The 24,786-nt window shown below is 37.9% G+C and overlaps 1 protein-coding gene across 1 annotated transcript in view; it reads left to right on the top strand.

Moving 5' to 3' along the window:
* LOC127617762 (CUB and sushi domain-containing protein 1-like) overlaps nucleotides 1–24,786 on the top strand; it is a 496,749-nt gene that overhangs the window by 44,056 nt on the left and 427,907 nt on the right. The window contains exon 3 of the mRNA XM_052089839.1: nucleotides 23,309–23,421. Coding sequence (XP_051945799.1) covers nucleotides 23,309–23,421 — 113 coding nt within the window. The remainder of the gene's footprint in view (nucleotides 1–23,308; nucleotides 23,422–24,786) is intronic.

The following is a 24,786-nucleotide window of genomic DNA, read 5'->3' as shown; positions in this document are numbered from 1 at the left end:
TCCACAAAGCTAACATTGTAACTTCCCCTCGATTACAAATTGAGGGAATGATCACTTACATAATCTCCATGTCCACTAATGAGTTAGATTTGCTAAGATTTTAATTTCCTGAAGATTGAGATAGAGGTGGGAGATAAAGCACAGATAATCATACTAATGAAATGCCCTTGAAAGCACTTATTCCCTCTAATGACAGGAAAAGTCAATTTTGTTGAAGCAATATAAAGGAGGAAAACTAATCTCAGGCAATAATCTTGCTTGTCATTATGAAATATTTCTATAGTTCTATCTCAAACACAGACTGCATAAAAAGGTCAGTCAATGCTGAAATACTATTCTTATTCTCCTATTTACCTTCATTTGTACGCCTGCAAAGTATGATTTTCGACTCAGAGCAGCACCATAGCTTGGCGTAATTGTTTTGGGCAATAATGCGTCCCTCAGTGGCTGCCTGATTGCATGATAAAGGAGCTGTGAGTGTTAGCATGGGACAGTGAGATATTGCCTTGCTGTCAGCCATGCTACGGCATTCAATGCCTAAATTAGTGTCTAGTCTCACTACTGACGTCACAAATGCTGAAAGCTTTAACTCTGACACTCTAGAGTATTTGGCTCTCGGACAAGTTCACTCTTAAGCAAACTGCCACAGTCTTATTTTCTGCAAATAATATGCAGAATTTGTTTACGAACAGCTAAGGTGGTGTGGATTTAGATCTTCACTGGTAACCAAAAAGTAAAGCCGGTTCATGCTGCTTTGAGTTTTAAATCAACGAACCTACCTCCCCACCCTAAGTCTTCAGGACTCATACCCTGCTCCTTTGCATCATAAGTGCAACGCTCTATCAGTTGAGCTACCACACAACTACTTGTAAAAGTAATTGGTTCTCATTTTGCAAAAATCTATTTAAATTTGTTTTCTGTAGAGGAAAATGTTCCAGTGTGGATGAGAGGTGTAATCGTAGCAAAATCAAGGCGTTTTCAAACAAAGAAATATTAGTGTGAATGTAGCTTCTGCACGAGCTTCCAAGTTGGATGTCCGACTTCATGTTGCATTCATGTTGGAAATTCAGATTGAATTTCATTAACCCCAGTTTGCTCCAAAGGAGACTATCCTTTTAGTACTTATCTGTAGATGATAGCATCTGCTAAATGTCTACTTTCTAATTTTGAACCAGGGGCGATTCTAAGTTCAGTTAATATTCAGGGCTTAGCCAAGACCTCTCTGGATTTGATGAAATATTGGAATATACTGTAAAGCAGGTGCCAACAAGACAATGCATTTGTACTAAATTGAGCCTGCTTTTGGCGTTATTGATACTGTAGAATGAGAGGTATCATTCAGTTACTTTTATTACTAAATATCCAAATACATTGTTTAAATATTATATATTTTTTTGCCATCAATTTAATACTGAAGCACTGGCACTTCTGAAAAAAAATATTCTGGGGGCTTTACATAAAATAATTGTGGCTTAAGCCCCAGTAGCCCAGCCTTAGCACTGCCCATGATTTTAACTACAGATTGACTAAATAGGGTGGCAATGTGGCTCAGTGGGTAGCAATGTTTCATCACAGTGAGAAAGCCGGTCTGAGTCCCAGCTCAAACCGAGTCTTTCTGTGTGGAGCTTGCATGTTTTCCCTGTGTTTGTGTGGGTTTCCTGCGGGTGCTCCGGTTTCCCCCACAGTCCAAACACATGCAGGTCAAGTGAATTACAGACTCTAAATTGCCTATATGGGTGTGAGTGTGTATTTGTTTGTCTGTGTGTGTTAGCCCTGTGATGGACTGGACCTGAGACAGCAGGGATAGGCTCCAGCACTACCCACAAACCTGCATAGGGTAAGCGGCTATAGAAAATGGATGGGCAAAATAGTCCTAAATTCTCATTTCTGTACAGTTCCAAATGTAATGCAGTTCCACATTGCAAGTGTTCTCTAACACATGTAAACATGCCTGCAGACATACCCTCACACCCATGCAAATGTTTCATGCATGTTTTTACACATAGAATGCTGAACTGCTTGTGTGGATCTATTAACCAGTTAGCACTTTGAAATTATCAAATATTATGACAGAATTCTCCACCATTACCATTACAAAATTACAAAGTGTCTATTTAGCCAAAGTGGCACTTCTAAGCCACAGAATTAAGCCCATCATAGTGTACCACTTTAATAGACAGAATCAATATTATGCAGGATCACATGCTATTCACTGTTTGGTAAGAAGGGTTTGCTGCTGTTTCACATTGATTGAATAGAGCATAGCCATAGGTTATTTCACAAGCTCGACTGTGTTTGTACGATCCCGAGTAAATGGCTCTGCTGCATAAGAACAATCGCTGTGACCAATGAAGCATTGTACAGCTACAATTGCCCTGTGTCTTTTCGTCTACTTCGTTAATTCATAAACATGTCAGCTTCATTATTTTCACATTTTGTTGAGGTTGCATTCATCTTTTTTTTTAATATTATGTAGAGGTTTGGAAAGAACACGCTGAGTTTGATGCAGAGGTCACACTGCTAATCTTTACAGCTTGATCTTCATTTTCCCTTCAACTCTCCTACTTAAAAACATTCCATTTTGTGCATTATACTGTATGTTAAAGTAAAAATCTCTGTTCAGCATAGCATGCTTTCAAGAAGTAGTAGTTCTGTACTAGTATGAATTATATTTATACTGTGTTCAGCTTGCAGTTTGCACAGTCATGGAGTGCTTGGAAATGTATATGAATTTTAAAATTGAGATTTCCAGGCCTGGAAAAGTAAACAACAACAACAAAGAAATCTACTTTTATTGCATATATACACTGGTGGCCAAATATTTGGAATAATGTACAGATTTTGCTCTTATGGAAAGAAATTGGTACTTTTATTCACCAAAGTGGCATTCAACTGATCACAATGTATAGTCAAGACATTAATAATGTGAACAATTACTATTACAATTTGACAAAAAACATTTTAAACTATTTCAAAGAGTTCTCATTCAAAAATCCTCCATGTGCAGCAATGAAAGCTTTGCAGATCTTTGGCATTCTAGCTGTCAGTTTGTCCAGATACTCAGGTGACATTTCACCCCACACTTCCTGTAGCACTTGCCATAGATGTGACTGTCTTGTTGGGCACTTCTCAAGCACCTTACAGTCTAGCTGATCCCACAAAAGCTCAATGGGGTTAAGATCCATAACACTCTTTTCCAATTATCTGTTGTCCAGTGTCTGTTTCTTTGCCCACTCTAACCTTTTCTTTTTGGTTTTCTGTTTCAAAAGTGGCTTTTTCTTTACAATTCTTCCCATAAGTCCTGCACCCCTGAGTCTTCTCTTTACTGTTGTACATGAAACTGGTGTTGAGCGGGTAGAATTCAATGAAGCTGTCAGCTGAGGACATGTGAGGTATCTATTTCTCAAACTAGAGACTCTGATGTACTTATCCTCTTGTTTAGTTGAACATCTGGAGTTCCACATCTGTTTCTGTCCTTGTTAGAGCCAGTTGTCCTTTGTCTTTGAAGATTGCAGTGTAAACCTTTGTATGAAATGTTCTTTTTTTTTGGCAATTTCAAGCATTGAATTGCTCAAATTGTTCATTCCTCAAAACAATGATTGATTGATGAGTTTCTTTTTTGCCTTTATTAACCAAAAGATTGGATCAAAAATGACTTTTTTCAAATAGTGATGGTGCTGTTTTTTACATCAGTAATGTCCTGACTATACATTGTGATCAACTGAATGACACTTTGGTGAATTAAAGATCAAAGTATATGGGAACACTGTATTTATACAAATGCTCTATATGCATGGAATACCTGGATAAACTGCAACATTTGCCCTAATATGCAGTATACAACAGATCATACTGTGCTGGTACTTGTAGGGTATGGACGGAGAATCATGAAGTCATTGATTCTGAATGCAATGCACACATTCTTGCGAAGGGTCATAAAACCCCCACTCATGTGACTCGCCCCGCACCCCCCTCCTTAGATGAGTAAGGAATGTGAAAAGTTGAGAGACACACACGTTTCTCACATTTAAAGCCCAGAAGGGCTTATGTTTAAGGAAATATGTTTTTATCCCCGTAGGCTTTGGTATTTCTGCTGTATATCAAACTAGTAAGACTGTTTAGTTGTGTAGTAAAACTCTGAGGATATATATATAGAGTCTAAGAGTGTATATTCACTTTTAAGTGTACCAAATACACGTTTCTTGGTATCAAATGAAACCTTACGACTTGCCCTAGCTGAATATAAATATATGGTTACGTTAAAAATGTATTCTGCTATGTTTTTACTGTCTTTTGAGTGATTAAACCCAAAATCCTGACCCGGTCATAAATTATGCAAATGACATGTAAATGAGCCTTGACAGGACAAAGAAACAATCTCGTGCCCAAAACGGAGGAGTCTCATTGGGCCAGTCCTCCCAGAGGAGGTGTGACCTCCCTGCCTTAAAAAGTTAGGCTCCGCATTGAATCTCTCTCTTGGCTTCTTCCCTCAGTATCTCTTCAAGCTCTTCAAGCTTTTACTTTTCTTTTGTGTTACTTTCGTCAGACATGTCTTTTATTTTATTTGCCGCTTATCTCAGTCTTCTATTTGTCTTCGGACAAAGCTCAACACTTTACATTTCTAGAGCAATCCGATACTCTCCGGTGAAAGGACTCTCTCTCAGCAACAACAACCGTTCCTCCTAAGATGCTTTGAACTCCTCATGAGCTACCCACGCTCGGGAACACCCAACAGAAATCCTCCATCTCACGGATCGTAACGAGGGCACAATAAACACGCAGTCTTGTTCAGCCACAGAAAGGTCCATTGTGCAAGTATTATTTCATCTAAATTCAAATGCGTTAAAGTGTGTAACTTCCGTAATGGCTCTTAAGGTTTAACTGTTGTAACAAGTTTGCTACCCCTCTCTTTACTTTCCTTACCGCTTTTACTTTGTTTATTTTATGTTTGTTCTATGTTAAATGTTTGTTTGTTAAGTGTAGTGATATATCCTAGTTCCTTGTATTAAACTCAATTATACGCGTGATTGCCTGTGTGTGTTGGTTACAAAACAAAGCCTCTTTAATGTGCGATTTTAAGCTACGAGCTGATATTATCAAAGTAAGTTAACGTGCTTTTGATGAGTGAGCTTATAACTAGGAATAACCCCTCTGGAGAATTGGATAAAGTAGGTTCCAAATAAAGTGGTTCGGACGGATCTAACTGACTGGTTACGTGTAGCCTACGGTCAATTCCATTACGGGTTATTAAAATTAATATAGCCTGTCTGCATAAAGTATATATTCCTAATTAATTATAATTCGTTGTGTTTAATTATCTATATATTCTTGAAGCAGAATAAAGGACTATATAAGCCTTCCTTTTAAGGTTTAAGGCGTTTTTACATGTATGGGTGTTCGGGTCACACTGTATGATTAATCATTGATTTCGATCAGTAATATTAACTGTACATTCCCCAAACCTGACCTGTTCACACGCTACATACTGTGCTGGTACTGTGCACAATGCAGTGTGTTTAATTTCATGGGTGCCTCTTTGTTTTAAAAACTGGTGGGGATGTCACAAAGTGGCGAAACCCATGAATATTCATTCGGTTATGTGTAGATAATGTCAAATAATCTTTTACTGTTTTTATAAATAGTCATTTTTGATAACCAATTTAAGCGCTCCAATAAATATTTCACATAATTAATTTCATAACAAGATCCATACATCTTACACTGTCAGTACTGGGATGTTGTTATTCAGTGGATAAATGCATGTATTAGTAAAGCTGTAGACTAACAAATTGGTCTAATGGTAAAGTTTTCGCCTCTTACTATAAGGAGTTCCGGGTTCTAATTTGCTGCAATGTACCTTTTATATTTAAGAATCGAAGATTGCATCTGTACATCAGTGGAATTATATGATGAGCAGGGACACAATGGTTTGCTTTGGGATTTAACTGGAAAGGAGCATGAGCTGCTCAGCAGTGGATCGATTAGAGCGTGTATCTGGATGCACCAGTGAACACCGCCACCCGCTGTCATTCTATCTCAGTGCCACTGACAACAGCCGCAGCGAGCACTCATAACATTAAAAAAATCTAACTTCAGTGCTGGACTGCCACTTGTTATAACACATATGGACTAAATGGAAACTCCTTCTGTAGATGTAGATGTTTCTTCTACATTGGACAATTACCTGACAAAAGCTTTTTCAAAAAGTCGTGGGGACGAAGTTTGCAAATGCAAAAAGTGGTAAGAACATGGCTCACCCATCCCACACATAAATGATTCCTTTGCTTAATTTGACCTTCCATTTCCTATTGCAAACAGGCATGTGTAAAGGGGGTGGCTCTAGGGGCATACCCAAATGAAATGTTACTAAGGAAAAAAAAACACTTTAAATTAAGAAAGTTGAGTTCAGATTTCTGACGTATTGTTCAGAATTTTGCACTTTTTCTTCCCCAATTGTGATATACAGTAGTATGCATATTGTGGAATATTTGGAGAATACACTTGGAAAGGTAGGCTACTGTACCACTTTACTTGCGATCATTATTTGTCTTAATGTTCCAATTAACGTGTTACACACTATTTAGTCTCTAATTCTGTGAGCCAGCTTGTTTTAAAGGTTAGATTTATCTTCCTGTATAGATGACAGATTATATTTATATTTCAATTATTGGTAAATATTCCTGTGATGATATGCAAATATATTATGCATATTTAATATTTTTGCATGCTATTATCCTTTATTCATATTGGATCAATAATTAACATAACTGTATTATTTTTTGTATTTTTCCTTTTTTTCCCTTTAATACAAAGAATGTTCAGAAAAGATTTTTAATCTTCGTATAATTGTGCAATCATCTGTTCATCTGTTCAACACAATGCATAAAGCATTTATTTATTTATTTATATATTTTTTGTAAATTTTCCTGTTTAGTGCAAATTATCGCACCATTTAAATGATTGTCTTTGGAATATTATGGAAAATAATTATGAATACAAAATAATATTTTCTTTTTCACCCAATTTGGAATGCCCAATTATTGCGCTTTTTAAGTCCTTGTGATGGTGTAGTGACTCAATCCGGGTGGTGGAGGATGAATCCCAGCTGCTTCCGCATTTGAGACTGTCAACCCATGCATTTTATCACGTGGCATGTCGCCACGGAGACATAGCAGGTGTGGAGGCTTCATGCCATCCACCGCGGCATCAACACTCAACTCACCACACGCCCCACTGAGAACGAACCACATTATAGTGACCACAAGGAGGTTATCCCATGTGACTACCCTGCCTAGCAACCGGGCCAATTTGGTTGCTTAGGAGCTGCTGGAGTCACTCAACACGCCCTGGGATAGCGAACTCAAGGGGTGGTAGCCGATGGTAGCCAGCGTCTTTACCACTGTGCTACCCAAGCCCCAATGAATTTTCTATTGTTTCAGTTAGGATGCTGTCTTAGACCACGTCAACACTTTGAAACACTTTGACACATTTGAAAATGCATTCATTTTGCTGTTTACGTCTCTTATCATAACTTGAACGGCATTTGCATCAAAAACTCTTTCCATTACGGCATACTTTGTAAAAGCTGACATTAAGAAATTGAAAATGGATTAGTGTAGATGTGGCCCTAGGAGAAGACTTCGTTTTCAGGTCATCCTTTTTTACAATATGCAGTAATGAAGAGGGTTTTTGAAGCGCACCATTTTCAGTGCAGGAGAAAAAAACACTAAATTAGTGCATTTTCTAACAAAAACATATTGGTCAGGATATGGCCTAAGTTTTGAATCAGAGCAAAAATTCCAAGTCATAGAAAAATAATGAAGATTCATTGTTTACATTTCCAATGCTCTTAATTTGCAGATCTACCTGCTTCTCACTGACTATCAATTTCCAAAGCAACTCTTTTAACTGAAAAATGTCAACCACCTGCCATGCTGAGTGACTGCAACTAATAGTGTTGGTTACTGGGCTCTTGGCTTCCTGTGGATTGGATTCTGGGGGTACTTGTGCATGTGGTGCAATGAGAGATGTCACTGTGGGGCAATGTCAAAGCCTGTAATCAGTGGAGCAGATGTGGACCAACGTGGTATGGGACTCTGTGGTATCAAATGTGCTGTTGTTGAAGCTACCTAGCTGCAACTTGGGGGTGACTTAAAAGCTTATGCCTTTGTGAAAATGAGATTGCTTTTGTTGTTAATCAGGCAGCCTTAGATGGTGATTCAGTAGTTAATGAAGGAGATATGCTTGTCACATTTGCGCTAGTCATTTCATATGTTGGTCTCATTCATCTAATTATGCTTTTTGCTAGTACTTTTCGTCATTTGCATCAATTAAAGCATCGAGTTTGTTGGGAGCTTTACTCTTTGTTGGGCTACTTCAGTGTCACATAATTTGGTTTTTAGAAACACTTTTCATTTTGAAGTGTGTAAAACATCAGCTTCTGTGGATGAATGTGAGTTCCTGTACATCATTTTAAATTGGGGGAGAAAATAACTTCAAAATTACTTGTCATTGGACTGTTAATCATACTCTTGCGCTGAGAGGTAGGAAATGTGTCGGTCCAAAATGGCATGTAGCAATATAGAAGCAAAGAGGGCTAAAGTAAAGTCCAGTCTGAGACCTTAATGCATCCTGAGGCATTTGCCTGGTGACTTTTACTATCTTCATGCTATCTCACAATTGGATGTAAGTTTTTCGTCAATTGCATCTATTAGCTGACGTGTTTCATTTTGTGGATGTTAAAATTATTTCTCGTATCCCAGCTTAATATGCATAGCCATATGCATGAAGCCATTTTGTTGCTTAATTTCACCTAAAAGTGTAACACTGTGAGGAATTCACTTTGAATGAATTGTGACTGGTAAAAGCGCCAGTAATTTGCATATGCTGTCAACACTGGTTTATCTGGCGGTAATAATCGTGCAATGTTAATTATGCCGGGCATTTTTTTGTGAAAGAAGCGCATGTTATGATAACCCTAATTTACCTCGATTGGAGGCGTGTTTGCGTGAAAAGGAATTAAATTGAACTCATTTAAATACTTAAGATGCAGCACAATTTTAGCGCTGCTTAAACAAGATTGTGGGCGGTTTGAGAATAAGATGCAGGATTTTGTTCTAAATACATTGCGCAAAAGTAGCACAACTGTTGCCCTTGTGATTTTGTTGCGCTATTTATACATTCTTCTTTTTGAGCGACCCATCCAGCCCAGCTTTACAACCTGCAGATTTTGACATCAGAGACATCAATATAATTTCTATCGGGAAGACACGCAGGCTTGAGTGAAGTTTAAGATGCCATTTATTTGATAATTGTAAAACAGGAAGTAATGTCTCTCTCTTTGCGGTAGGCCAAAAGGAGTTGTACCCAGAACGTCATGTCCTGCCGGAGATAGGAGGCAGGGGCGAGAAGCCTACCCTGTACAGGACAGGGCTCAACTGGTGGTGGTGGGGTGGTGGAGGTTGCCTGTGTTAGCACACTGAAACAGCAATGTGATAGATTGTGAGGAGATGCAATTGGCTAGGAATTACCCAGCTAATGATGTGATGATGTACAGCTACTAGTCTTCCCGCTAGAATTACGCTGCGCTTCCATATCCATTAAGGCTGCACAATTAATTGCATTAAACTAAAATCATGATGGTGTTGCTCGATAACTAAACTACAAATTGTCAGGACTTCATCAGGGTCCCAAAGACCGTCTGTTTTGCCTGATGATGTAAGACACATTCCCAGAAATCTGTCTTAGATGGGAAACCGTAGCAAAAATAAATGCATGGTGCCGGCTTTACCTGTTTTGTGCTCCCAGCAGAGTCACTATAGATCATGCCTCGCTTTATAAGATTTACTTCTGCTCTTCAATCTAAATTGTTGCACAACTCATGTGTGTTTCGTATGCAGCGGGTTTGCCTGCTGTACTTAGTGGCTCCCCAGATTTTGCCTCGAGGATTTTGCTTCACACCCCCACATAATCTGTTTGGTTTGATGCAATGGAGGGCTCAGGTTAGATTTGAGTGGGTGGAATAATATGTATGCCCTCATTTTTTTGTCCACGCTTCACTGACACATGTTGCCAGAACCTCACATGCTACACGCCTTTGTCTTTGTGTGCTTGATAGAAAAGGCCCTGCTATATGCCCAGAATACCTTTACACTCTGAGAATGGCATGTTCGCTACTGCTTGAAGTACAATGGAGGATCGTATCTAGAAATGTTTCATTACTGAGGACATGTAAATATTTTAGAATTACATCTAGAGAATTGTCCATTGACAGGATGGTCAGTGATTGCTTAAAGAATAAACATTTTGGAAGTGTTTGTACAATTCAGAATCAGATGGCAAGACTTGACTTCATGCAAAATATAATGTTTACAAAGTACCTATTTGATGGGGTCGTAGCTCAGCGTTTTGCATTTTTAGCATTTTGAGCACTTCAATATAGGATGAGGGTCCCCCTCATGCACTGTGATGTCTGACAGGGGGTCCTCCCTTAAGTGTATCACCTCATAAGCCTCCTCTACCGGACGATGTGATTTCAGCAAAAATATGGGACATCCCGAGACAAATACGGGACTAATAAGGGACAATTGGCAGTAATATAAGTTCATATTATGAGCACTTGTGAGTGGATCACAAGCATCAATGGATTTGTCAAAGTCTGGTAAATGACTTAAAATCTTAAATATAAAGATATTCAGACTTTTGATTGAATTAATTTAGATATACATAAGCAGAACTAAATATTCAATTTGTTTTTGGGAAATATTGATGTACAGGAATTCTGATCACAGAGTCTACACACATTTTTCTGTACAAGCTAGCATTGCCAACTATATTAGCCAGGACATCTCATATTTCAGACTGATCTCACAGTGAATTCGGAAAAAGTAGGTTGATTTTTCTTTAGGTAAAATCAGTCTGTGCCTACTGAAATTCAAAACACTGCCCCCAGTGGTTAAAGTGGTAAGTGTTGTTGGGTGTATGGGCACGTGTGATCTCCATTGTCTGGGTGTATGGGCCAAAAGCGTGTTGTGAGGTAAACATTTAATGTTAAGAGGAAAAATGCAACCTTTGAATCACGCTCATCACTGATTATGTGAATTCAGTTTCTTCCCGGTTTCAATGCGAGATCCGAACCGGGTCTCCCATGCTGCTGATGCAACTGTCTTCTACTTGTGCCACAAGGGAAGGTGAAGCAATTTCAGCCAATGCAAAGAAATGTCTTATAGGAGATTGCGCTTTTCAGCGAGTCATAATGTGGTACATCCTAGGGTGCTGGAACTCTCAGAAACGACGTGCCGACTTCCTGTGTCGTCATGTTGTGTATATTGGCCGAAATGATGACATGTCTAATATTTTAGATACGAGATGCTAAAAACATAAAAGCATCTATAAGATGAAACTGCTAGTGTACATGGCAGCATATATTTTGGCTTGTTGTTAACATTGTAGCTCATCTTTAAACACTTCTTGGATAGAGTCTTAGGCGTTGTTATAATGGTCTTGTACTGTGAAGTATTCGTGGGCATGTTTTGTGCAAGCAGACATAATGTTTTGGAAAATACTGGAGAACAGTAAAAAGGCCTGATTGAATTATTTTGAAAGCCACTTTATTGCATCACCCGAAGAAACCCCTTGGTAATTTGAAAGTGCTATAGATAGCGTATTACAAAAAGGAATGCTGGGTGAAGTCTGAAGGACAAAGTTTTGTGATCTCATACTCACCTGTTTACTGACCTCATTCACTGATGTTCTCAGAGAAAAGCATTTTACAACATGCTCAGTCTCAATATTTTGAAGTTGTATTGTATACTTTTAAATACACAGACTCACATCTTTAATTAGTTCACATCTTTAGAGACATCTCTTTCAGCTTCAGTAAGAGGCTGAACTGAGATTGCTGCTTCCTAGTAAATGAAACAACAGTAAAACCATGTTTCTTTTCTCATAGGCCACATACATTGCAGTTTTGGGAGTGATGACTGTATTTGAAGCAGTAGTTCGGCCAACAATGAAAAGGTTGCATATCCTCATTTTGTTTCCAAACCCATATGACTTTCTTTTGTCTTTGGAACACAAAAGCTGGGTACATAATATCCTGGGTGCTCTTTTCCATGTAATGAAAGTGAAAAAGGACTCAGGTTGTCAAGCTCTAAAATGAGAAATGTAGTGACTTCATGTTCTATATTGTTAATCAAATGTTCCATAGATTTCAGAAGAAGACTTCTTCTGTTTATTTCTTCTGGCTATTTAGTGCAAAGCTTATATTGAAAGTTGTATTTTGAGGTGTGTTGCTTGGTAATTTTACAAGAAGCTGCAAGCATCGCCCTCTCGCACTCGCGGTTAACCACCTCTAGTGTTGGAGACCTTTTATGTGTGCAAAAGTAGAGTATCATGACCTCTGTAAAGATGCTTTTTTTTCTTGATCTTTTCATCCATTGGCCTGTCCTAAACCTCTGTTGAAGGTCGTGTATCCTACAGCATGGCAGTGACTCCAAACAGTGGAGCATGTCCAGACAAAAGATGTATGATTGTTGACATGGTGCAGGTGAACCGGCATTGAATCTGGTGTAAACCTCTAGAATTGTCTGGAGCATCAGGCAGCACCTGGAGCCTAGAGGAGAATAGATCAATTCTGTAGAGTTTAAGCATTTGTTGGGTTTACAAGAACTTCTTGGTAGGTGAATCCATAAAGATTTTAGGTGCCAATAAGATTGGTTTACATTTTATTTTATGCACATTGGTTTCAAGATGGGTCATGCTACCAATGAAGTATACAAGCACAGCTGTTTTTGTGAAAATTCTTTTTTTATTACAGAATGGCAAAATGTAATTGTTATTGGGTTGTTTGGTTGAGAATAAATCAGAGATGCGCACTAGTTAAAGGGTGGATAACATTTGCTAATCCTTTTATCCTTTCTTTTTTTTATTTTTATTTTAATCTTCAAGAATTCAGAAGAGGAGCTTTTATCAGAGATTTTTCTTGGCCCGCAAAATCAAGACAAGCTAATTGTCATTTTCGATGCTAAAAATAATCACTATGTATGCAAACTCATAAATAAATACTTGATAAATGAAAAATTACTACTGTGTACTGACAGAAATCATTTTAAAATACTCATATTTTTATAGATTTTCAAAGTTCCATTCTGCCCAGCTATGTCAGATATGTATGAAAATATTTGTAAAACAAAATATTAATATCAAAATGTAATTTCAAAGTCAGCTTTTATCCAAGACCAACAAGACTTCACAAGCTTTGTGTTTTATAGTTTTCCATAACTTAAGGTTATTTTGCTAATATTTTCTGTGTTTTTACCTTGTAAGCTCCGTCATCCATATTGCTTGGAAAACGGGGTACACTACTGCTCAGCTTGTCAAATATTTGGAGGATTTGCGGTTAAATTCCTTTCAAAAACTACTCAAGTCTAAGTAAAAGAGAAAATGTGGTGTTACACCAGCTATTGGTGGGGAGGAGAGATTAGAGTGATGTAGCCAATTCAGGGATGGAGATTAATACAAGGCCATGATAGATAGGGGCCAATTTGGCCAGGACACCAGGGTTACACCCCTACTCTTTACAAGAAGTGAAAGTGGGATTTTTAATGACCACAGAGAGTTAGGACCTCGGTTTAACATCTCATCCGAAGGACAGTGCCTTTTTACAATATAGTGACCCCATCACTATCCTGGGGCATTAGGACCCAGACAGACTATAGGGTGAGCACCCCCTGCTGGCCTCCCTAATACCACTTCCAGCAGCAACTTTGGTTTTCCCCAGGAGGTCTCCCATCCAGGTACTGGCCAGGCTCAACCCTGCTTAGCTTTAGTGGGCAACCAAGCAAGAGCTGCAGGGTGAAGTCATTTTTACATATTTAACTTCAAATATAAAAATCAAATAATGCAATGGGGATATATATACAAAATATCTATTTTTATTTTATTTATACTATATAATATTTTGTTATATTAAGCATTAGTAAAATATTTTTGTCCTAATTTATTCACATTCATACTTTTTTGCCAGAGAATGTCAGAGACATGACCCAAATGCAGAGTTAAAAACAGGAAATTTATTAAATAAAACAAAAACAAAAAAGGAAAAAAACACAAACTCCCAAAAGGGGGTAAAAACAATAAACACAATCTACTCCAAAGCAAGAAAAAACAAAGGAAGCATAATCCAGGCTGGGGCAGGGAAAACAAGAACCAGGACCAACTGGATAGAGGTAGGGATGGGAATAATTAACAGGACCAACCAACTTGACAAACTGGAAACACGAACTGGCACTGGACAGCAAACACGAGGAGACTTAATTAGGGAGAGAAATCAAATGGGTTAACGGGACAGTTGAGGAAAATTAACTCATAATAAGCGGGGTATGACTTAAGACAGAGAGACATGCGGCGATACAGAAACAAAACAATGCCACGTGATCTCACAAGACAACAAAACACCCTAATGGCATGAGCACACACCTGCAAGACAATAAGGCAATATATGCCCATGCCAATCGACAAGCAAGACGAAAGAATGCGTAGCAATGTTAACAAAGCGTTGCCATGCATTTGACCACGCGAAACCTGAGCGTACTTCGTGAGGCAAATGCCATGCGATGCCTGCAACAGGCTACAAAAACAAGACAGGACACCTGAGGGAGAGTTCGGCCACACACATACCCGAAACCTTAGACCAAAGTGACCGAATCTCAGCACAACATGAAGACAGCTCACAATCCGGGCACAAGAGAGACAAACTGTTGACGCGATTGCATGCTGCCAAGATGACAGAAGCACTATGCACCCACATCAATAACAGACCGACATAGAGCACAAGTGTCCGGATCCCGACACAGACCGAAACCGAACCAGGCAGGAAATCGGGATCCAGACACCATGCTCCATACATGAAACAAGACAGACCGAAGAGCACACGGTAGGGAATAGAAATGAAACGGTGTGCTCACACAAAGACAGACAACGAAACACAAGACAGATATTGGGCGATAGTGCCATGGTCCTGTCAGACAAAAACCCGGAGTGACAGGACCGTGGCATTATCGTCCCATGTCTGTCTTGTGTTTTATTGTCTGTCTTTGTGTGAGCGCACGGTCTTGGTTGAATTCCCTGCCGTGTGCTCTTCGGTCTGCCGGAGTACTTAAAATTCCCTTATTTGGGCATTAAAAAGTTATTTGAATTTATAGTGCAAAATAATCATGCTTATCTCAAATAACCATAGATTCTGAACGGCGATCAGACGATTATTTAATAATCATGAGAGGCCTATGTGACGCTATAGTTTCTTTATAGGCCGGAGAACCCAGGCCAGTCATCAGTATGAGAAAGCTGGGGAAAACGGCTCTGAGCTTGTAGAAGGGAGTTCTGTCAAGAATTCAATTCCATAGCTGACCAAGAGAGTTTCTGCTTCGTGATTGATGCACTTGTACTGCAAGTCAAGGAAAGGCAGGGCTCACCGAGCCATGTGATGCATATACCAATATATTGTAACTACACCAGTGCTGGCCACAAGTGCAGTGCTCACCCTTTTACAGGATGACAAATGTTACACCTGGTGGCCAATTCATGATTCACTCCAGATAGACTATTTTGGGAGGGTTTAATCAGGGAATGCGACTTCCTCCCGGAAAAATAAATGACCATTGTGTCTAAAATTTCATGAGTCAAAGTGCCCTAGAGCTTATTACAGATGTAATTTGGAGGTAAAGGTCAGTGAAAAGGACAAAAATCTAGAGTAAATAAGACAAAACAACATCAAAATTGGATAACATGCATTTTGAAATAGGGTCAATTATGATATTGTATTTATTTTTAAACTATTAAGTTATTCAAAAATACATTTAAAAGGCAATTCACTAAAAACAAATAATTAAGTACACCTCTACTTTGATGAATTTGGACAATTTCTCTTCAGTTTCTTTTTATGGTGCTTAAAGTAAGAAACGTTATTGGTAATAAGTCCAGAGACAGTAAAAAAAAATGGGGTCTCTTTTGTCCACCAAATCAAAGTCAGGTGGTGTAACCAACATGCAGGTTGCCATTTTGTTGTAATTGGAATACATAAATAAATAAATAAAACAAGTGGACCCTTTAGACCAGGGATGGGCAACTTTGAAGGACATTATTTCTCCATTCTACCATTACAAATCTGCACTCTAACAATGTTCACCCCTTTACTGAATTTCCTCATTATTGTGGGTAATCCATGCACAACTAATTCAATGTCCTGATGCCTTTTACCCTTGTATTTTATTTACCCTTTACATCTGTGAGGAGAGCAGATCTGGTGTATGTATCTCTCATACTGTACGTCTCTTTGATCACTTTGTGTATTTGCAAATTTCATATCCAGGCAGACAAAAGACATGAATTCCACCTGCGTACATTAACAATAGTGTGCACTATGTCACTGATAAGCTGAGGTAAAATTTAGCTCAATTTAGCTTATAAATGATGAACGAGTGTAAGACGTTGCATGCTAGAATCCTACAGAGATCAGCTGGTCTGCTAAGAACAAGCAACCTCTTCTGGTCAAAAGTTGTAATAACATCATAAACTGAAGGCAATCTTTACATAACCCCTTTTCAAAGAAATCAAATCAATCATCAGTTTTGTCCGAAGGAGTGTATTCAACGATACAGAGGGCCGTTTACATAATTTTTTTTATTATGGCCAAAATGTGGAGTCATGTAGTAAATTCAGTCGTGTGTACAAACTTGTAAAGGATTGGTGAGGGGATTAAATTAATAATTATTTTTTAAGAAAGATTACAAGACAAACTTTTTGTTACGACAGACACACTTTTTTTTTTAATAATCTTTTCAGTGAAAATGGTTCATTAGATTTCGACTTCAAGTAAAGCCAAACAGGACAGCCTGATAAATAAATCCTACTGTATATTCTAGAAAACATATGAGGCATTTTTTTTAATAATGGTTTTATCCATTCATGGATAAAACAAACCCATACTATCACCATTTTTTTTTTCCCTTTAAGCACTGTCAGCTGGCACGACATGAATGCATCGTGGCCTTCTAAGTCACATTTCTATTCAAAAGCCAGAGACCAAGAAGATGAAATTAAAATCTGTGACATCAAACAAATCAAAAGCTTTGGGAGGATATATAAGTCAAACCCACTGCTGTAAAAATTGCAGCTTTGTTGTTATTCAGAGATAGCCGGCATTCTGAATATATTTCAGGGGAGAAAAGAGAGAAGGATATATGGTGCGGTTGAAAGCAAACCTCATGGAACTTTGAAAGTCGCAATGCAGTTCTCGTAACCTGTTTCATAAGTTTGCGTTTTAATTTTAAAGGAGCAGAGACAAAAGATTTCAGTTGATGCCCATCTGAAGCATCTGTAGCATTTCATCCTTATAAGTGCCTGCTGAATTTGGACACAAATCCTCACACAGTCAATGCAAGCAGCATTGCTTGCAACACATATTTTCTGATTGATTTTCTGTTCTAAGGCATAACTTTTGTCCTTCACAATTCCCATGCTATGATTTTATCACTGTGAAATCTGTCCCCCCCTCACTCTGTTCATTTCATAATAGTCTTTGAAGGCTAGGGCCCATGATCTTTCAGATGATGTTCTCTAGAGCAATTATGCATGTATCTTTTATTTCAAAAAAGCAAAATAACATAGAAGTGCATTTCAAGGTGGGCTTGTTATTGTAGAACTTTTTCTTCTGTACAGTCTGCACGCTAAAGTAAAGATCAAATAACTGTAGGAGCTAGAAGAAGTTTCGTTCATTTAGAGCACATTCACACTAGAGCTTTTTGTTTGAGTGGGTCTGACATCGGTGTTTGGTTCTGCCTGATCTCACGAAAATGATGTGACTGGCGACATTTTTGCAAAATGATATTACGTGGTTCCTTACACGTATCGCTCCAGTTCTGAGGTGATGTCTACTGAGTGGCGCAAAATAAATGAAGTGTTTAAGGTTTATGCTCCATGAAGTTTTAAATAATAATAATAAAAACCTACCTACCTCCCTACCCTTAACCTTAAATCTAAACCTAGTACAGGTGCTCCCTATAAGCAGACTACGTAGTCTGCTTAGGGCACCAACTCCCTAGAGGGGCACCATCTTAACGTAAGGAGGGCACTAGAAAGTCCACCGGCTGCCTTTACTCGCATGGCATATACGTTATTCAAGGACCCAAAAGCAGTTGCAGAACACAGATGATCGATTCACGCTCATGTCACGCGAACCCCCTCCCCCCGTCCACCTGGAACTCTGCATAGGACATCAATTTGGCCAATTCGGCCCTGCCTAATCCTAACCAATGGTGTCAGAAAAGGACTGACAAGTCTGGCCTTTTGCTCATGATTTGTGATAAAGGGAATAAAAGTAATTGTTGTTGTACCACCTACAGTGATAATTTCTCTAGGAAACTTTCGCAGTAAGTAGTAAGAACCACATTCAAAATATTTTGGACAAATATAGGTAGAGTATGTGACTTTATGAGACCAGGTTGGTTTGGTTTGTTTGGTTGGTGGCAAAACAGTCAAGGTCTACTAAATCAGAAAAATCAGATGGATTGACCAGATTCATCAGCTCAGTTTTGTGGTTGAACATCATGGCTTTGCTGATCCACCTGCACCAAACCAGCACTAACCAGTGTTAACCAGCCTAGACGAGCATGGGATTTGCTTGCTGGTTAAGCTGGTTTTCCGCAGGATTTGTTTGCTAAGGTTTCAATTTCGGTCAAAATTTCCTTGTTAAAGACACATCAGACAGAAATGTTAAGAGGAGCAGTACTGGCTCCTTGCTTTTTAGTACTGCTCTTAACATATTGTTAGTCTTATGTTGGTCACCTCTCGGTTGTTGCTTTGCAAGGTCTCGCCTGCATCTTCAATGTGAAATTGATTTAATCGATGAAGATGGAGAGGTCTATTAAATGCTAGCTGCCTAAAAGCTGCCATGAATAACCTTACCTTAAACATACCCCAGTTCAAGCAGGGAGGATGGCGGTCACTAACATGAGGGTATTCCTAGTATCCGACATAGAGGATCAGTAGAGGCATTCGGTAAGTAATGTTTGAAATGGATCCAAGTCCCTTGTTCGTTCTAAGCTAATGCACACGGCCGACACTTCCAGAAGCATTTCTGCTCTGACTGTGATTGAACGACTGTGATCACATCTGATATGTGCTCTAATAAAACTTCCAGACACTCGGCCGCACAGTCCTCTTCGGTTAAAATAACACGATAACCTTCCACCGGCCAGTGTTTGAACGTGAAGAAAAACAATGATGAAAATGCTATATTTTCCTAGTGGACACCTCAACATGGAGGACAGAGATAAAATCAGCTTATGAGCTGGAATTTCTTGACCTCTGAACCCTCATGGAAAACCCAGTCCTTGTAATGTCATGCTTGGATAATCATACTGTGCTGGCAGAGAAATTGCCGGAAAGCACTTTGGGCCAAACAGCCATTATCTGCCTGCGGTACATGCCAACAAGCACTTAGAAGATTTAAGGCATTTCAAAGCCAATTATTTCTTTTTGTTTGGGGTTTCTGTGGACTAGAATAGAAGAATACAAGTAACTGTTCAATAGTTAAATAATACAAGAATGACATGAGTACACCTCATTGTTTTATTTATTCATTAATTCATTGTCAGAGGTGAGAGCTGTAATGCATCCATCGAGCACAATATTCACTTTGAAAAAGCTGTTTTTGTGCTTTTCTGTATGTTTAATAAAGGTAGTTCTGCCCCAAATGCAGACCATTGTTTGAGCCAATAGTTGCCAAGTCGACCATTCAAACTCTTTGGCATGTCAACCAACAAATGGCTTACATATACTGTAGTTGTTTCATATTAAACTGTTTATGCAAAGGGAAAAATATATATTTTCGATGTGTTTTTTTCCCTCCTAGAAACCAGAAAACCTGTTTCTGGGGTGCATTGGTCATTGTGTTATGGTACAGCCAGAGGTATTGCAGAAATAAGCAAAGTTTATCTCATTTAAAAAAATGAATAAGATGCCGAAAGTCTTTTCTAAGCAGCTATAGACTTTTATCTCTCTTGGCATATGCTGTTAACATTCAATAGCTTTTCTCTGCAGTAGAGGTTTGTTATTACAAAAATCCCTCATAAGTTTGCAACCTTGACACTACGAGTCTGTACACACATTGACCTCGCATCATTTTCAAAGGACCTATTTTTTTTTGTAGATACACACTGAATTATGTTTCAAAAACTTGTTTTCGGACAGACTTTTATTTTTGATTTTTTTTTTTGCTTTTATGTTTCATCATGTTTTGCATGATGAACCTCATTTCAAAAATGACGGAAAAACCCGACCCAAGTTGTCCAGAGCACGAGAGCACTTTATAAACACTTCAAAGAAGATCATAATAAGCGTACAGTTTAATGTGGAGCGGTTTGTGCAGCAGGTGCGTTGAAAGAGTGCTTGTGCTGTTTGATGCATGAGAGTTGTTTCTCTTACATTTTAGTGCTATTTTCTATATTTTATAATGTATACATGTTATGAATTCAAAATTGGCCACGTATATCCACGTATTTCGCAAAACTGTTTGTCTTTACAACACTCGAATCTCTGTTAAAGCTCACTGAGAAAGAGAGCGCACTCATTTGGATTAAACTCGTCCAACATCACACCTCGATTTCAGTTTCAATGTAATCAATAGTGCCGCTTTCATGGATATCAGACTGATGTCTCAGCAGTCAAGGTGTGACTGTTTTTAAAGGGGTTTCTCCTGCTCATGTGAGCGCATGTAATACAGTGAGCATTGGGATGAGACTTTTCAGCGTGAGAGTGCATTTGCTCAGGGTTTACAGATGATTGTACTATATAAAACTGTATGTAATGCTGAATATAATGTATAATAATGCTAAGGGTCCTGATATATGATAGTTCTCTTGATAATGCCAAATGGAATGGCTGGTTTAACCAGTAAATCTGTACCATGGCAAACACAATTTCTTTGGACAAGCATACACATATTTTTGAAAAGAATATATAATTAGTGACAATGCTATTTTAAAACTTACCATATTCAAATGCTTAAAATGTATGTAATCAGTGACCGTGTACAAGCATATGTATCTAACATAATTATGTATTTTTTAGCTGGACAGAATTATGAATATTTCTATTCTGGTGCCAGCTGCTGGGCTGATTTTGGTCCCACTCCATCCCTGATGGATCATTTTACACTTTAATGAACAATCATTTTAGTTAAGTTTTATGAGTAAAGGAAAGTAACTGCTTTACAAATGTCTTAAAAGTAATAATAGTAATAATAATAATTATAATAAATTCAAACGTAATTTTTCATGATTTAGGCTTTGTTCAAAGTTTGTGAGAGTATAGAATCGTGAATTCAGCTCTATAAATGTAACCAAATCTGGCCTTTATCATTTTTGTAAATAAAGAAATAAATAAATAATAATAATATTTTAATAAAATATAGGAAATAAAAATAGATATCCGATTACTCGAAGAAATAATCAAAGATTAATCGATTATCAAAACAGTCATTAGTTGCAGGCCTAAAAGTTTTAATATAGTAGCTTTGCATGTGAGAGAAAACGTATTGATGTGTTTGAGTTAGCCGAGCACAATGAATTGAGCAATATATTGAGTATTTTCGATTTATTTGAAATAATTTTGTTGGCTATTTATAAAATGAACCAAAATACATTCAAATATAGACTGTATGTATTTAAATGATTTTACTGTGACTTTTTATTTGGTCATTAATTTTAATGAAGTGTTTATTTGTTTGCGTCATCACTGAAATGTTCAAAGAAATGTCATTTTTCATATTAAAATATTTTAAGAAAAAATAAATGTTGCTAAATATTGCAATGTATTGTGTTGATGCTTATAAATAAAATAATTAAAAAAAAAATTAAGATATTTTATTTGAAATAAATGGTTCATAATCTGGCTAATTTTTGCAATATGTCTCTTCGAGTTGTACTTCGGTTTAGTGATTTTAGCAAAGTCTTCCTCTGGTTATGCGAATCTTAATAATAACTGTTTACACACGAATCCATTCTGCACAACAACTAAACCTGCTGTGAGTCTATGTGTTTATTTCTTAAATTAGAATTAGGCTCTCTTTGCACTGTTCTGGTGTTAGATGAGGATGGGGATGAAATGAGTCATCTTTAGTGAATTCCATGAACTTGAGCTGATGTCCTGAGGTCAGATCACCGCTGCTGCTTCGCTGAGATCTCTGAGGAATGATAGCAGCGAATTTCTCTGGGCTTTCATCAAAGAACATGTCTTATCCTTCACTTGAGTGCCAGTGAGGCTGGCCTTTGTTACGGGGGACCCTGGATTCGTCCTCAGCTAGTTATAGTCATCTAATTCACTAGGGCGGTGTCAAATGTTGAGGCTGTACTGAGAGCTGTAGGGTGTATGTCAATGTAATCACACTTCCTGTGGGCGTCCAAGACTAGTTCACCCTGCTCATTAAAAAATGAGGAAAAAACACAGGGACTTGGGAAATATTGTTAGAACAAATGATATGTTTACCTAAGCCTGGACTATCAGTTGAGTTTTATAAGAGATTGTTTATAAGGTGGGTCTTGCTGGTGAACTGTTGTGGAAAACTCCGATCCCAGAAAAGCCAAAGTGGCAAGAGTATATTGCATTTCTTAACAAATGTAACCCTTAAATGCATACCTCGTGTCTTTAGTGACTCAGGATCCACCCCTTTACCTCATCCATGCATTGAACATGAGTCTACTCTCCCTATTCTGTGAACTTACAAACAATAAAGTACGATATGTTTAAATTAATTGTAATGTACTTGAGGATCCAAAAGCCTGAGAACACATTGAAAACATTATTGTAGGATTAATAAAAAATGCAAACCTAATATATATATATATATATATATATATATATATATATATATATATATATATATATATATATATATATATATATATATATATATATATATATGCCACTAATCAAATCTAAGCATATTTGTGACATTGACCATGTAAATGCATTTTTGCTTCCATTAAAACACACAAGATGCTCTTCTCAAATTATGCTGGATCATTTAAAATGTTTCAAATCAACTTTAACTCAAATTGATATGGTGATTATATAAATCACTAATGATCTTTTTTTGGACACCACTGTACAGTATAATGACCTTATCTTTATATTATAAGCTTTTGGCTGTCTTGTTTATGGTGGATGAAATCTAAATGCATATTTTGCAGAAGTTGCATGTTTTGTAAACTGATATTTGCTAACATTGCATTTATCAATTTAATTTCAGGTTGTCGGGCTTCATGTTGCCGTCACCCATCGTAAGCTCTGGGTCGATACTGGCACTGTGGTTCACTACAGATTTTGCAGTGAGCGCCCAAGGATTTAAAGCAATCTATGAAGGTAAGACACATTAGTTATTACAATAAAGCATATGTGTTAAAGGAATACTTTACCCAACAAGGAAAGTTTTGCCATTATTTTAACTTGCTCCAAACCTGTATGAAATTATTTGTTCTGTGGAACCCAAAATCTTGTCAATTATGCCAACTCTCTGAATAATTTAAAAGTGCATATAGAAAGTTGGTAGGTTGGATCTTGGTGGACTAGATCTACTTATGTTGATGCTACAGAACAAGTACGAAGACCTGCTACTGCTAAGAACATACAGTACACAGACATTCTGCTGCTGCACAATTAGATGTCCACACGCTCCCCTGTGAAGCAGATATAGACCAGTGATGCTGGGGAGGTGGAGGGTTTAGAGAGAGAGAGAGAGAAAGAAATAAGTCTCATATTGCACTGCATTGAAACCAACTTGCCTGCAAACAATAGGAAGTTTAAGACAAAATATTAGACTAAAAGAGAGTACACAGAGAGTAAGTTGATTGGCTTGCAGATTGTATGTCAAAGGATTTACCAGCTGCACCATGCAAGCCTATTAGCTAAAAGTTTACATGTTCAAAGGATCTATCAGCTTGCAGCATGTAGAGTTTCATGACTCAACTTTGTTTTTAAGAATCTTTATGCAACTCTTCTCCATATAATAAAGGTCTGTTCATCAAACAGAGTTATCATACAGCTTTAGAAGACTTGGAATATAGAGCTAACAAGTCATTTTGGCTTGACAAGTGTGGTCACTAGAACTGCCGTTGTATTGGAAAGAGCTGCATGAAGAGTGTTCCAAAATTCTCCTTTTTAAGTTCCACAGATGGAAAGAAAAAAAAACAGGATAGAGGTTTGGACATGGCACGACATGGCAATTTCTATTTTAGGCTGAACTGTTCCTTTAAAGATCGAACTGAAATGACTGTCCTTGCTTGATCACTGTCCAGGACTAAAAGTGGTTTTGCACATTTCCACTGTTTGTTTACTACCACGTCTTTTTTGTTGTTGTTGCCCCAGGTGCATTTGGTCTAGCTATCTGCATTAATGGCAACAGGATGGTACATGAATCAAATATTTTTTTTGCTACATTAGGTTGGATTGAAGTCTTGAGTCTAGTGGTGCATATAAACGCCGTAAGAGGACTGCTCATTTTGGTGTGGTAAAATACAGTCTTCGTTCCGCAGTGTTTCATTTTGTTTGCAAGTCTACTCTAGATTGATTGTTAAGCTCTGGGACACTAGATTTACACACCCTGCAAACTCATCGATGGGCTTTTAAGATTAGCTTTGGGATTAAAAGAGGCACCCTGGATTTAAGTGCATCTTATTCAATTCTGTCTTTGTTACACAGACCTATTTGTTTTACTTTAACAGGAAACAT

This window comes from Xyrauchen texanus, chromosome 24 (assembly GCF_025860055.1).
Source record: "Xyrauchen texanus isolate HMW12.3.18 chromosome 24, RBS_HiC_50CHRs, whole genome shotgun sequence".
Taxonomy (NCBI): Eukaryota; Metazoa; Chordata; class Actinopteri; order Cypriniformes; family Catostomidae; genus Xyrauchen; species Xyrauchen texanus.
Note: the sequence above shows the minus strand (reverse complement) of the source record. Positions and strands in the feature narration are given on the sequence as shown.